This window comes from Lissotriton helveticus, chromosome 4_1 (genome assembly GCF_964261635.1).
Source record: "Lissotriton helveticus chromosome 4_1, aLisHel1.1, whole genome shotgun sequence".
Lineage (NCBI taxonomy): Eukaryota > Metazoa > Chordata > Amphibia > Caudata > Salamandridae > Lissotriton > Lissotriton helveticus.
The window spans coordinates 1,051,483,683-1,051,498,572 of NC_136063.1; the positions used below are offsets into that span (position 1 = coordinate 1,051,483,683).

The 14,890-nt window shown below is 47.2% G+C and overlaps 1 protein-coding gene across 1 annotated transcript in view; it reads right to left on the reverse strand.

The window, feature by feature from the left end:
• Positions 1-330: 330 nt before the first annotated feature.
• The window catches only part of LOC144828106 (t-SNARE domain-containing protein 1-like), a 65,774-nt gene continuing 51,214 nt past the window's right edge, over positions 331-14,890 (reverse strand). Inside the window, exon 3 of the mRNA XM_078686232.1 lies at positions 331-416. Coding sequence (XP_078542358.1) covers positions 331-416 — 86 coding nt within the window. The remainder of the gene's footprint in view (positions 417-14,890) is intronic.

Genomic DNA, 14,890 nt, shown 5'->3' on the forward strand with positions numbered 1-14,890 from the left:
GAAGCCCTGGAGGCACTGCTAGCCAGTTTTAACCTTTTTGAGGTAGATAGGTTTAGGGGTAAAGAGAGGATAGTGACATTCAAAGGGAGAGAGTCTGGTACCATCATTGATTATATATTTGTTTCAGTAGGCCTGATTTCTGTAGTTACCTCATACAAAGTTCAGGACTCGGCATATAGTGATCATAACCCCCTTATCCTGGAGTTGGATCTAGGGGATGTAATAATCAGACGAGATACCACTGGTATGACTACAAACACCCTGAAACTAAAAGATCAGTTCAGGAGGCTTAACTGGGCAAAGATAGTTCCTGACTCGTTTATGTCAGAACTACTTATGGAGGCAGATGCAGATTTTGCGGTCTGCCTTCATATTACGGCTTGTGGAACCAACATCATTGAAGCCTTTATTTCCATCTGTAATAGGGTCAATCAGGACTTAAAAATCAAATCCAACGTTCTAGCATCCAACCATCCACGTTGGTTTGATGGTAACTGCTCCAAAGCACATAAAGCACTACTATATGCCCTGAAACAGAAACCAAGGAACAGGGAGGTTGTAATTAAGCTGAGGAGTGCTTATAAGCAAGCTGTAGCTGCGAGGAAGAAGGCCATTAAAATTGCAGCATGGAATGATCTTAGTTCAATAGATACCCAGAAGGATAGCGGTAAATTCTGGGGCATAATTAACCATCCGTATTTCTCTAGTACAGAGAATGCTGCCCTGTACTGTGTGATTGCAGATGATCTATGGGTAGCTCATTTTAGTAATATTTATGACAACGAGGATGTTACTACAATTATACCACCCGATCCCATTCTCACACATAGTTCCCGACCGTTACAATTCGAATTGGCTGATGTTGAAAGGGCAATTGTGGACACATCAAAAAATAAAGCCCCGGCCCTGACGGGGTCCCAGCGGACTTATACAGGACTCAACTTACTCTATGGGCCAGGGTCCTTACAAATGTTTTTAATTCAGTTAGCACTAAAGGTTTCCCCCCATCCTGGTCTACATCAACTATAATACCGGTGTTCAAAAAAGGCCTGAGATGTGACCCCTCCTGTTACAGACCAATTTCCTTAATCGACTCTGCCGTTAAGATCTTGGGCAGAGTGATTCTTTCAAAACTGGAGGATTGTCTGAAAGATGGAGGGGTCCTCTTTAACCTTCAGTATGGGTTTCATGCAAAAAGAGGCACATTAGACCAATGCCTCAATTTGCAGATGCTCATCAGTAAGTATACTCAGGCGAAGGATGGCATGCTCTATATGGGGTTCATGGACCTGTCATCGGCCTTCGACCTGGTAAATCGGGGGAAACTTTGCAAAATCCTGAAGAATCTGGGAATTGATATATCCTTGGTGAATTTTCTAGATACTCTCCACCGAGGATTGAAGGCGAACATCCGTGTTAACAGGGAAGGGGGGTGTACCCGCCACTTTGACTCTAAGCGGGGGGTAAGGCAGGGGTGTATCCTGGCCCCTCTGCTTTTTACCCTCTACATAAATTCCCTAGATAAAAATCTGGAAACGGCCACCCAGGATACCCCCCATGTGGGTAACTCTGCAGTTCCGGTCCTCCTCTATGCAGACAATGCGGTACTGCTGGCCCGCACAGGACTGGGGCTGCAGAGACTTTAAGATTCCTTTGGTGGCTTTATGGAATCATTAGATCTGAGGGTGAATAGTAAGAAATCCCATGTCATGGTGGTTGGAAAACGGTTAAAAACACACAAAACACTGCCCTTTTCCTGTAATGGTGTAGTTCTATCTATTGTCCCAGTATTTACGTATCTTGGTGTCATTTTTGACATAAAGGGAAGCTGGGCCCCTCAAATAAATGCGAAATGCTTAGCGGTCGCAAGATCGTCCTCTGCCCTAATGGACTTTGCTAGGCGGTTGGGATCTAGGCCTATGGAGGCTCTTTTATCTATTTGTAAATCTAAATGCCTTTCTATAGCGCTGTACGGGGCCTCACTATGGGGCTATCTGCAACAGGATAAATTACAAAAAATTGAGAACAAGTTTTTAAGGATCCTGTTAGCTGTCCCTCAATCCACGCCTGTGTTTACATTACATACTGAGTTGGGACTGAGCTACATTTCCGATCTCATACGCTTAGCCCCAATAATGTGTTGGGCTAAAACTTGGATAAACAAGGAGATTTCACTGAATCATGCTATTTTAAAAGATGTAATGGCACTTGAAAAAGCACATGAAATACCCTGGTTATCTTATATTAGAGATGTCTTTGCTAAATTGGGGCGGCCTGAGCTTTATTATTCCCCGCATCTGTTGCAAAAAAGTGATCTGAAGTGGATAAAGATGAATTTTATGAGAATGGTTGAGCAAGAGCAGGAAATTGTGGAAATGAATAAACCTCTTGTTATATCCAATTATGTTTTAAAGACTACTCCACATCTAGAACCATACCTCAGAATTGTATCAATACCACATCACCGACATCTCTTAATTAGATTTAGACTAAATATTGTTCAGTATACTCTGGGTATTTCATATGTGTGGGGGAAACCAGACCTTACACCCCCCTGTAGTTGTGATAACGTCTCTCCCCAAACCCTTTTGCATTTCATTATGTTTTGTCAGCACTATTCTGATATCAGGAAGCAACACCTAGTGCCACTGTTAAGAGAAGCAGGGTTTACCCAAGTCAAACCAGCACTGATGTTTTTACAACTGTTAAGCACTCCGAAAGTGATGTTTGGGGTTGCTAGCTTCCTGGTGGCTGCTGTACGTAATAAGAACAAGAGAGTGGCATTTAGAGACTTGGAGAAGTGATCATATCCCTCTGTTAATGATTTTGGTATTTTTAATTTTTAGATATGCCCATTAACACTAATTGCTTTTGTGTAACCTTTATATGTTATATGCATAATACTGTATATTAATCATGATAATATTTTAATGCTTTTAATATTTATGTAAAATGTACTTCTGTGACTGCTTTTATGATTTTTATTATTCGAAATAAAGTGCTATTGACTTGACTTGGCACATGTTTGCAAGACACTACTGCCAAGTCCAGAGGGATGTCTTCTTTGGCCGTTCGGTCCTCCAGGACTTAATGGTGTCATTGTTGGTTTGTAGTCCCACCACAGGGCTTGGTCTTGCTGGGGTATGTATTCCAAGGTAGGAATATGGTACTAACTACTGTTTCTTATTGATATTTTGTTACTAAAGGTAAGTAACTTGTTCATACTGTTCAGTAGGAGCATCTATGATGGGTCCTTGCTGTTATGACAGGGTTTCACATGTACGCACACCATGCCACTTCTGCAAATGAACCGCTCATTTGTGTGATGGCATCACAGACCATTTGTCACAAATCAAACATTTCTGCTGTCTGATGATGTCCATGTATTAGTTTTGGAAATATCACACCGCAATAGGAATATGTCAGATCTGTGCAAATGATGGCACATGTGATGTGGGTGTGTGTATTGCTGTCAGCTGTCTGGATGTGCAGACAACCTCCTAATGCAATTCACGTGACGTGTGTCACTGACGTGATACATTGTCATGCTCACTCAGACCTTACCATCAGATCATTTGTATGCATGTCATATCCATTCCACAGACCACAGGTCTTTTACTTTTCACGGAGGAGTGGCTGGCAGCTGGCACATGTTTCCTCAGTGTGTATCCCACGCCACACTCAAAATTGTCTAGATTTGTTGAAGCAGTATTGCTTGTGCCATGTACATTGTTATTGTCTTTGTCTGACAGTTGTACACATTTTCTACTAAATATGGTTTGCAGGGCACCCCCTCTGGAAAGGCCGTTGCCAGACTTGGATGCCATGAGGGAACGTAATTGCATACGGCGTTACCGCTTCTCCAGACAGTTGATCAAGGACCTGACGGACAGGCTGGAACAACATCTGCAACCACGACACAGGTATCCAACTGCGCTGACACCCAAGGTAAAGGTGATGGCAGCCCTACATTTCTTTGCCACAGGTACGTTCCAATTTACCATAGCTGATGTGGGAGGGATGTCACAAACAATGTTTAGCCGGGTATTAAGCGATGTATTGGCAGCGATGTTGCTGCACATTGCTGAATTCATTACATTCCCTACTCCAGAACAGTTGACAGATGTCAAGGGGGAATTCTATGCCCTGGGACGCATGCCACATGTAATTGGTGCAATTGATGGTACACATGTTACGCTGGTGCCACCACAGGCTCAGGAGCAAGCGTACCGCAACAGGAAACACTACCACTCGATAAATGCCCTGGTGGTGTGTCTTGCCAACATGCTTATCTCACATGTATGTGCACGTTTTCCAGGATCGTGCCACGATGCATTCATCATGAGGCGTAGCAGGGTACCACAGAGGATGCTGCAGCTGCACAACCATCGGGCATGTCTTGTTGGTGGGTAAACTCTGTTAGCCATGTATGTCAGTATGTCAAAACTTCATGAACTGCATCATATTACACACTCATTTCCATGATGTCAATTTGCAGGAGACGCAGGATATCCAAACATGCCGTGGTTAATGACTCCGCTACGCAACCCCAGGACAGCTGCAGACCAGCGGTACAACAATGCTCATGGGAAGACCAGGCGGGTGATCGAGCGAACATTTGGACTCCTGAAGAGCCGGTTCAGGTGCCTCGACAAGACAGGCGGAGCCCTTCAATACACCCCACTAAAGGTGTGTGACATCTTCACCGTGTGCTGCATGCTACACAACATGGCAGTGGAGAAGGCCGTGCCACTCATCCTTGATCCTGATGAGCTGGAACATCCGCCCGTTGAGGATGAAGGCCTTGCCCAGGATGCCATGACGAGGAGGATGAAGATGATATCCGGAGTCACCTCATCCGCAACTTCTTTTCATAATGGTGAGTCATAGGTGCATTTTGGTAAAACATGTACTATAGTGTTGCATGGGTAGCATGCTGTGTATGCAACTAACTGTATGCAATGTCACTTGGATGTTTGTTGTGCAGTGTCACACAGGTTCAGATGTAATGCAACACACATACGTGCTATGTGTGTACTTGGAATGTACAGGTGTACTACAACATCAGGCTTTTCAACAGGACAATGTCAGAATGACATTATACGGAACTTGATCCCTTGTGTGCCTCTCATCCCCAGCTCGCCCTGCCTGTTGTCCGTTGGTGTCATCGTGGTCAGCCTGCTATTGCTCATTATGATTGCAACGTCAGCCGAATCAACGGAGCATGCATGGACATGTGGAAAAGTCACTTTGGGTAGGGACTCATATGAGGCTGTTTAGCGTTGGTATGGTTTCAATTGTGTGGTACATGTTCATGCGCATGTTGTTAGACCATGCATACATGCAACAACATCATGTTTCTTATTACATGTAGGCCCACTCCCATGCCAGGATAGTCAGCCCATCTGACAGTCATCTGTCGTAGTTGTAGACTCTGGTGAATGCATCAATGTGTGTAGACATTGACACTGCAACATTGCATATTCCATGGTTTGACAGTGTGTTAGAGGTCACAACCACGGACTCTGTGGGGGATTGCAGCCTCACTGTGTGCATTAGAATGTGTCTGGATCATCACCTCAACCTCGTGGGCCAGTCCAGTTTGTTTACCAAAAAATCATTCAGAAAAGGGGGTGGTGATGGACAGAGCATCTGAGTTAAACAGAACACTCATACCCAGTCAAAAGATCAGGGCTTGATCCATCACCGTTTTTTAGCTCACTGCACCATCCCAGCTCAGAACCTGGCTATATGCAAATTAGTCTGACCCTGGCCCAGTGCATCATGGGAACAGGGCAGACCAAACTACCAAGCCAATTCTTTACTGGAAAGGAAACAAGCTTCCAAGGACCGGTTTCTGGCATTGCAGCCGTCTTCGGCCCGGCTTGCTTGAATCCTGATGGTGCAGTGAGCAAGGGACTCATGTCTGAGCATACCCTGCCACTCTTATAGTGGCCAAAATGATTCAGAAAAGGGGGTCGTGATGGACAGAGCATCTGAGTTAAACAGAACACTCATACCCAGTCAAAAGATCAGGGCTTGATCCATCACCGTTTTTTAGCTCACTGCACCATCCCAGCTCAGAACCTGGCTATATGCAAATTAGTCTGACCCTGGCAGAGTGCATCATGGGAACAGGGCAGACCAAACTACCAAGCCAATTCTTTACTGGAAAGGAAACAAGCTTCCGGGGACCGGTTTCTGGCATTGCAGCCGTCTTCGGCCCGGCTTGCTTGAATCCTGATGGTGCAGTGAGCAAGGGGACTGGGTAGGAGTGTTCTGCTTAATTCAGATACTCTGTCCATCACCACCCCCCTTTTTGAATCGTTTTGGCCACCACAAGCGTGGAAGGGTATGCTCAGATGTGAGTCCCTTGCTCACTGCACCATCAGGATTCAAGCAAGCCGGGCCGAAGACGGCTGTAATGCCAGAAACCGGTCCCCGGAAGCTTGTTTCCTTTCCAGTAAAGAATTGGCTTGGTAGTTTGGTCTGTCCTGTTCCCATGATGCACTGGGCCAGGGACAGACTAATTTGCATGTAGCCAGGTTCTGAACTGGGATGGTGCAGTGAGCTAAAAAACGGTGATGGATCAAGCCCTGATCTTTTGACTGGGTAGGAGTGTTCTGCTTAATTCAGATACTCTGTCCATCACCACCCCCCTTTTTGAATCGTTTTGGCCACCACAAGCGTGGAAGGGTATGCTCAGATGTGAGTCCCTTGCTCACTGCACCATCAGGATTCAAGCAAGCCGGGCCGAAGACGGCTGTAATGCCAGAAACCGGTCCCCGGAAGCTTGTTTCCTTTCCAGTAAAGAATTGGCTTGGTAGTTTGCTCTGCCCTGTTCCCATGATGCACTGGGCCAGGGACAGACTAATTTGCATGTAGCCAGGTTCTGAACTGGGATGGTGCAGTGAGCTAAAAAACGGTGATGGATCAAGCCCTGATCTTTTGACTGGGTAGGAGTGTTCTGCTTAATTCAGATACTCTGTCCATCACCACCCCCCTTTTTGAATAGTTTTGGCCACCACAAGCGTGGAAGGGTATGCTCAGATGTGAGTCCCTTGCTCACTGCACCATCAGGATTCAAGCAAGCCGGGCCGAAGACGGCTGTAATGCCAGAAACCGGTCCCCGGAAGCTTGTTTCCTTTCCAGTAAAGAATTGGCTTGGTAGTTTGGTCTGCCCTGTTCCCATGATGCACTGGGCCAGGGACAGACTAATTTGCATGTAGCCAGGTTCTGAACTGGGATGGTGCAGTGAGCTAAAAAACGGTGATGGATCAAGCCCTGATCTTTTGACTGGGTAGGAGTGTTCTGCTTAATTCAGATACTCTGTCCATCACCACCCCCCTTTTTGAATCGTTTTGGCCACCACAAGCGTGGAAGGGTATGCTCAGATGTGAGTCCCTTGCTCACTGCACCATCAGGATTCAAGCAAGCCGGGCCGAAGACGGCTGTAATGCCAGAAACCGGTCCCCGGAAGCTTGTTTCCTTTCCAGTAAAGAATTGGCTTTGTAGTTTGGTCTGCCCTGTTCCCATGATGCACTGGGCCTGGGACAGACTAATTTGCATGTAGCCAGGTTCTGAACTGGGATGGTGCAGTGAGCTAAAAAACGGTGATGGATCAAGCCCTGATCTTTTGACTGGGTAGGAGTGTTCTGCTTAATTCAGATACTCTGTCCATCACCACCCCCCTTTTTGAATCGTTTCTACCAAAAAATCATGTCATGTAGGTGTGGCCCAGTGTATGTTCCACATGTTAAGACAACTGTCCTGTGATTCTGTTTGCATGGATGCATTGCCCCTTGTTGCAGTATGTCATGTCACTGTCATGTCGTTACCTCAGTGCAGGTTGAGAATACTGCTACGCCAGCCTTCACAGTGAGTAGCAGTTCTGTTTTCATTCACATGATGCCATGTATGTTTTGCAGTAGACATGACAATGGTGGGATGATGCATATGTGAACTATTGTGTTGCACCAGTGGAGTGCGGTCATTCACATGATTCTCTTGTCCCGTGCAGCATTTATGTGCGACGGTAGGGATCATTATGTGGCTTGGATCCACATCACTTGCTGTTGAGTTATTTTCAACCTGCTTGTCATGTTTAGCATAGTGATGCAAAGTTGATAGAGCAAAAGACTGGCTACAGAGTGCCTTCATTGCATGTAGGTTATTAGCTTCCTTATCATATGTGAATCTTACAGCTGTTGTGGGTGATGTCAAGTTTGCCTACATGGCCCTTACGGGTACACATAAACAAATACAGATATTACACTTTGCGTATGTAGCATTGCCATATATTTTAATTTGTTTGTAAGGTACACATCATCAGACACTGTGAATTAGTTTTTGTCCACATAGATCTCATTGCATAGTAGCAGACTTGTGAGCGTTACCCAAGACTCAAATAGATGACAGACTGTCCTAGGTTTTATGTGTCTGTGTTACAGCATCGGATCTCATGTGATAGCATAATGAGTGATCTCAAATTGGCTACAGTCGTTACACTTCACAGGTGTGACTGGTACAGTGTATCTCATGAGGTATTTGTAGTGTCAGTGACATGAGAAAGTACTCCTAATGGTTATTTGCCTCTGTTTCAGGTCTCCCTCCCTGCAGTTCCCATCCTCTCCTTCCCTCGCCTGATCACCCTTTTGTGTCTGTCATTTGTACTCAGACCAAGGGGCTATTTGGAGGTGGAACCCTTTGAGCATCACACCACTCTGATGAAGAAAGGTACTGCCAATCCCTGGCAGTCTTGTAGCAAATCGTTCTGCTGCATTACAGGTGACATCATTCATAGAATTATTTTGTCTTCTTGCCAATGACAATGACCATGTATGTTTGATAATGCTCCATCGCCTCCCAAGGTAAATCATCATGTTGCGCATGACGTGTGATTTCAACTGAATATTGTGCCTCCTTGATGTCAACGCACAAGTCCTTCTAATGTGCATATATACTATATGGCATGAAGTAAGCTCATTCTTGTTATGTGTTTATGTGTACAGTGACAACATGCATGGTGTTGGTTAAGGCTAAAGTACTATAGTGTGTGTGTGAGGTAGATGGCTGTGTAGCTGCTGTTTAGCTTGGAACACACTACCTGTAGACTACACCTGCTGACGCTGTGTGTCCTGTGCCCCACTTGTCCCTAAGGGGCCTGATCCTGTGACCGTGATCTTTGGTGATTACTGTGCCATTTTATTTGCAGTGACCCTGAGTGAAGCAGACACTCCTGCATTCACATACAAATGTCACTTTGTGGCTTGCCAATGCCCTTGTGGTATGTGCTTGTTTTGCAAGTTGTCACACCCCTCCTGCCGTCATGTCTTCACTCATTCCTGCTGCTGCATACACAGCCACAATGCAGCGCACACTATCCAGGACCACACACGCCTACAGGATACCCCTCCTTCCATCCATTTGTAGAGCATGCTCCAACCACCCTACACACAGAGAACACCAGACAATCATCCTCCTGGTATCACGATGCCTCAAACTCACCCATAACAGCTTCTATGCCTGTGTGTGCAAAACATACTGGCAAGACTATGCTGAGCCACATGACAGTGTGTCTATGTACCACCAGGTCATGTGCCTTGTACAGCACACACACCTTCCATAGGCACAATATTGTACAGTGTTACCTTGCCAACACCACAGCAGCACAACTCGCCTTCCTTACAGTAACGTGGCAGTACACGACCTTGTCACACCACTTCAACATAGCCGTCACAGTCAGTCAAGTAGCCACAGGGGACACACACCATGATCACGTCTCTTGGGTGTGGTGTGATTTGGCCGTTCTGGTGTAGATAATTGTCAGACGTGGCTAGTTGTTCTGGATGCGTTGCACCCATCACAGGAGTTTAGTACTTGTAGCTCCATAGGGGGAGGTCACGTAATCAGGTGAGATTGGGTAGAGTGCTACAGCCCAGGACCCACAGTCTGTGCTGCCACCCTTGTCCTGTGCGCCATTTATCACATCCACAGTACAGCAGCATGCTGATGATAGTTCACATACCTGAGGACACAGATGTAGGTACTCCCTACGTGGACAACTAGCTTTTTAACACTGATCTATACACCTCCAAGTGACTCTCCTGTGCCTGTCTGTAATTGCAGTTTTGTGATCCAAACCCCCCTCCAGCATTTACTATCCATCACAGGTGTGTGTTTCCATCCATGTATCTAGTTGTTAGAATATTGTGACCTATGTGTGTCCTCACCCGGACTCAGATCCAAGTGTGTGGATGGCTGCAGTTTGTTGAATACTCTTGCATTTCATACATTTGCAAACACATATTCTTTTATACTGTGGGTACAAGATAACTCAACAAATGCATATGATGTTTCTTATATTTATTGGGTGATCTTGTGCAGGAAACCTGATTAGGTGCTGTACAGAAAGGGGGGGGGAATCCAAAGTTCACTGCTGGAGATGAGATGCCTTACAGTTTGAGTCAACAGAGTCCAGGCCACAGTGCTTGGAATCATTGGGCAGACTGTGACGAGCAAGTCCATGTGGGAGAGTCTCATAGGTGATGCTGTTGCACCCAAGGGCAATATGCCAGGTCAGGTGTCCTGGGAGTTGTGCATGCCCCACTGCCTCTCAACGTCTTAGCCGTGGACGACCCTTCTTCCTTGGGGGACCCTCACATGCAGGCATGGACGATGCATGGGACGCTACGTCAGACAGTTCCTTCTCCTCCTCCTCCCTCCCTGTGGCTGGTGTTGCACTTTGCCTTGATGTAGCTGGCCTGGAGACACAGGGAAGGTGCTGCATGTTGGCAGCAATCTGACGTAGTGATTGGCTCATTTCCCGATGCACCGTCAAGAGCTCAGCCAGTGTTGCCTCCGCCGTCCATAATGTTGTTCTTGCCTGGCATTTTGCTCAGCCTGCTGTTCTTTCACCTGGTTGAGGGCCTCCGCTACCTGGATTACCTCCCTGGTGTCCCGCCGGTATGCCTCCAGGATGTTAGTCAGTTCAGTCATACCGGGCCCTGCAGCTGACTGGCCAGAATCTCGCCTCCGCCTTGCACCACTCCCACCACCCTGACCCACACGAGCACGGCCTGCGCTTGTGGGCACATCCGATCGACGGGCCCCCCGAGTGCTGGCAGGGTGGATGTTGTCTGCCACCTCAGGGGTGCCCGACAAAGGGTGTCCCTCATTTTCAGACAGGCTCTCTGGTGGATCATGGGCAGGGCTCTGACCTGTCTGCTGCGATGTGGTGGGAATGGTTCCGGTGGTTGGCACAGATGTAGCTGGTACAGTTGCTGCAGGGGTTTGGAATCCAGAGGGGCCAGGTTGGTTTGGGTCATCCACAGTGCGTTGAGTGGCGTCGCTGTCGGTGGGGTCAGGGTCCTGCTGAGCCTGGGACTGGGATCCTTCTCCCCCCTGGTTGGGGGTGGTCTCCACACGTTGCCCTGTGTGTGGGAGAGACAGACTCTGTTAATGCACTATCAAGTGATATCTTAATTTGTTAACCATTATCAGCATCACAGTTCCACCAGCTTTACATTGTTGTCATTGTTCAGTTGTGTATGTCGTGGTAGAAAATTGACATGTACTCAGGGGTATTTTCCTTCTTCCATTCTCTTGACAATGACTGACACAGCCATTGCTGTGTCTTGTCTTCCCGGCACAACACATATACAGCAGTGCTCTGTTTCACGCAACATCCAGGATACAGTTTAAATCCTTATGCCTGCGTCAAGCATGCACAGAGTTTAGATGCAGCATGTTCATGTAAGAGCCAGAGCATTATTTAGTAGGATAAATTATTCTACTTTGGATAGGTGTTGCTGTTCCGTGATGGCCAACCAATGCCAACACCCCTGGACCTGTACACCCACTTCTAGATCATGGCTTTAGAACGTGGCACTTCTCCAAGACGCATCACCTTGTCAATACCCATGTCCATGTTGGTACTTAAGTGCATCCACAACGTTCATAAGATGGGGCACGTGCATTGTATGAGAGGCACAATGGACTGGAGCATCTGCAATGTGCATGTTAAAGTTGTATGCGTATTCATATGAGTGAGTGTTTAGTTGTGGTACATGACAATTGTGACAGTGTTGCACTCCATTGCCTGTCCCCAGGGGATACATTTCTGTAAGGGGGGTGTGTGACAGGCCATGCTAGTAGTTTGAATGTGATTTGCAAGCGTCCATCCTTCGTGATTTGGCTGTGCCCTCATGTAGCATGCTGATTCAGAAAAGGGGGTGGTGATGAACAGAGTGCCTGAATTAAGCAGACCACTCTTACCCAGTCCAAAGATCAGGGCTTGATCCATCACCGTTTTTTAGCTCACTGCACCATCCCAGCTCAGAACTTGGCTATATGCAAATTAGTCTGTTCCTGTCCCAGTGCCTGATGGGAACAGGGCAAACCAAACTACCAAGCCAATTCTTGTACTGGGAAGGAAACAAGCTTCCGGGGAACGGTTTCTGCCATTTCAGGCGTCTTCGGCCCGGCTTGCTTGAATCCTGATGGTGCAATGAGCAAGGGACTCACATCTGAGTATACCCTTCCACGCTTATGGTGGACAAAATGATTCAGAAAAGGGGGTGGTGATGAACAGAGTGCCTGAATTAAGCAGACCACTCTTACCCAGTCCAAAGATCAGGGCTTGATCCATCACCGTTTTTTAGCTCACTGCACCATCCCAGCTCAGAACGTGGCTATATGCAAATTAGTCTGTTCCTGTCCCAGTGCATGATGGGAACAGGGCAAACCAAACTACCAAGCCAATTCTTGTACTGGGAAGGAAACAAGCTTCCGGGGACCGGTTTCTGCCATTTCAGGCGTCTTCGGCCCGGCTTGCTTGAATCCTGATGGTGCAATGAGCAAGGGACTCACATCTGAGTATACCCTTCCACGCTTATGGTGGACAAAATGATTCAGAAAAGGGGGTGGTGATGAACAGAGTGCCTGAATTAAGCAGACCACTCTTACCCAGTCCAAAGATCAGGGCTTGATCCATCACCGTTTTTTAGCTCACTGCACCATCCCAGCTCAGAACTTGGCTATATGCAAATTAGTCTGTTCCTGTCCCAGTGCATGATGGGAACAGGGCAAACCAAACTACCAAGCCAATTCTTGTACTGGGAAGGAAACAAGCTTCCGGGGACCGGTTTCTGCCATTTCAGGCGTCTTCGGCCCGGCTTGCTTGAATCCTGATGGTGCAATGAGCAAGGGACTCACATCTGAGTATACCCTTCCACGCTTATGGTGGACAAAATGATTCAGAAAAGGGGGTGGTGATGAACAGAGTGCCTGAATTAAGCAGACCACTCTTACCCAGTCCAAAGATCAGGGCTTGATCCATCACCGTTTTTTAGCTCACTGCACCATCCCAGCTCAGAACTTGGCTATATGCAAATTAGTCTGTTCCTGTCCCAGTGCATGATGGGAACAGGGCAAACCAAACTACCAAGCCAATTCTTGTACTGGGAAGGAAACAAGCTTCCGGGGACCGGTTTCTGCCATTTCAGGCGTCTTCGGCCCGGCTTGCTTGAATCCTGATGGTGCAATGAGCAAGGGACTCACATCTGAGTATACCCTTCCACGCTTATGGTGGACAAAATGATCAGAAAAGGGGGTGGTGATGAACAGAGTGCCTGAATTAAGCAGACCACTCTTACCCAGTCCAAAGATCAGGGCTTGATCCATCACCGTTTTTTAGCTCACTGCACCATCCCAGCTCAGAACTTGGCTATATGCAAATTAGTCTGTTCCTGTCCAAGTGCATGATGGGAACAGGGCAAACCAAACTACCAAGCCAATTCTTGTACTGGGAAGGAAACAAGCTTCCGGGGACCGGTTTCTGCCATTTCAGGCGTCTTCGGCCCGGCTTGCTTGAATCCTGATGGTGCAATGAGCAAGGGACTCACATCTGAGTATACCCTGTTCATCACCACCCCCTTTTCTGAATCGTTTTTGGCCACTATAGGTGTGGCAGGGTATACTCAGACATGAGTCCGTTTCTCACTGCTCCATCAGGATTCAAGCAAGCCGGGCCGAAGAGGCTGAAATGCCAGAAACCGGTCCCCGGTAGCTTGTCTCCTTTCTGGTGAAGAATTGGCTTGGTAGTTTGGTCTGCCCTGTTCCCATGATGCACTGGGCCAGGGACAGACTAATTTGCATATAGCCAGGTTCTGAGCTGGGATGGGGCAGTGAGATAAATAACGGTGATGGATCAAGCCCTGATCTTTGGACTGGGTAAGAGTGGTCTGCTTAATTCAGACACTCTGTTCATCACCACCCCCTTTTCTGAATCGTTTTTGGCCACTATAGGTGTGGCAGGGTATACTCAGACATGAGTCCCTTTCTCACTGCTCCATCAGGATTCAAGCAAGCCGGGCCGAAGAGGCTGAAATGCCAGAAACCGGTCCCCGGTAGCTTGTCTCCTTTCTGGTGAAGAATTGGCTTGGTAGTTTGGTCTGCCCTGTTCCCATGATGCACTGGGCCAGGGACAGACTAATTTGCATATAGCCAGGTTCTGAGCTGGGATGGGGCAGTGAGATAAATAACGGTGATGGATCAAGCCCTGATCTTTGGACTGGGTAAGAGTGGTCTGCTTAATTCAGACACTCTGTTCATCACCACCCCCTTTTCTGAATCGTTTTTGGCCACTATAGGTGTGGCAGGGTATACTCAGACATGAGTCCCTTTCTCACTGCTCCATCAGGATTCAAGCAAGCCGGGCCGAAGAGGCTGAAATGCCAGAAACCGGTCCCCGGTAGCTTGTCTCCTTTCTGGTGAAGAATTGGCTTTTGTTAGTTTGGTCTGCCCTGTTCCCATGATGCACTGGGCCAGGGACAGACTAATTTGCATATAGCCAGGTTCTGAGCTGGGATGGGGCAGTGAGATAAATAAC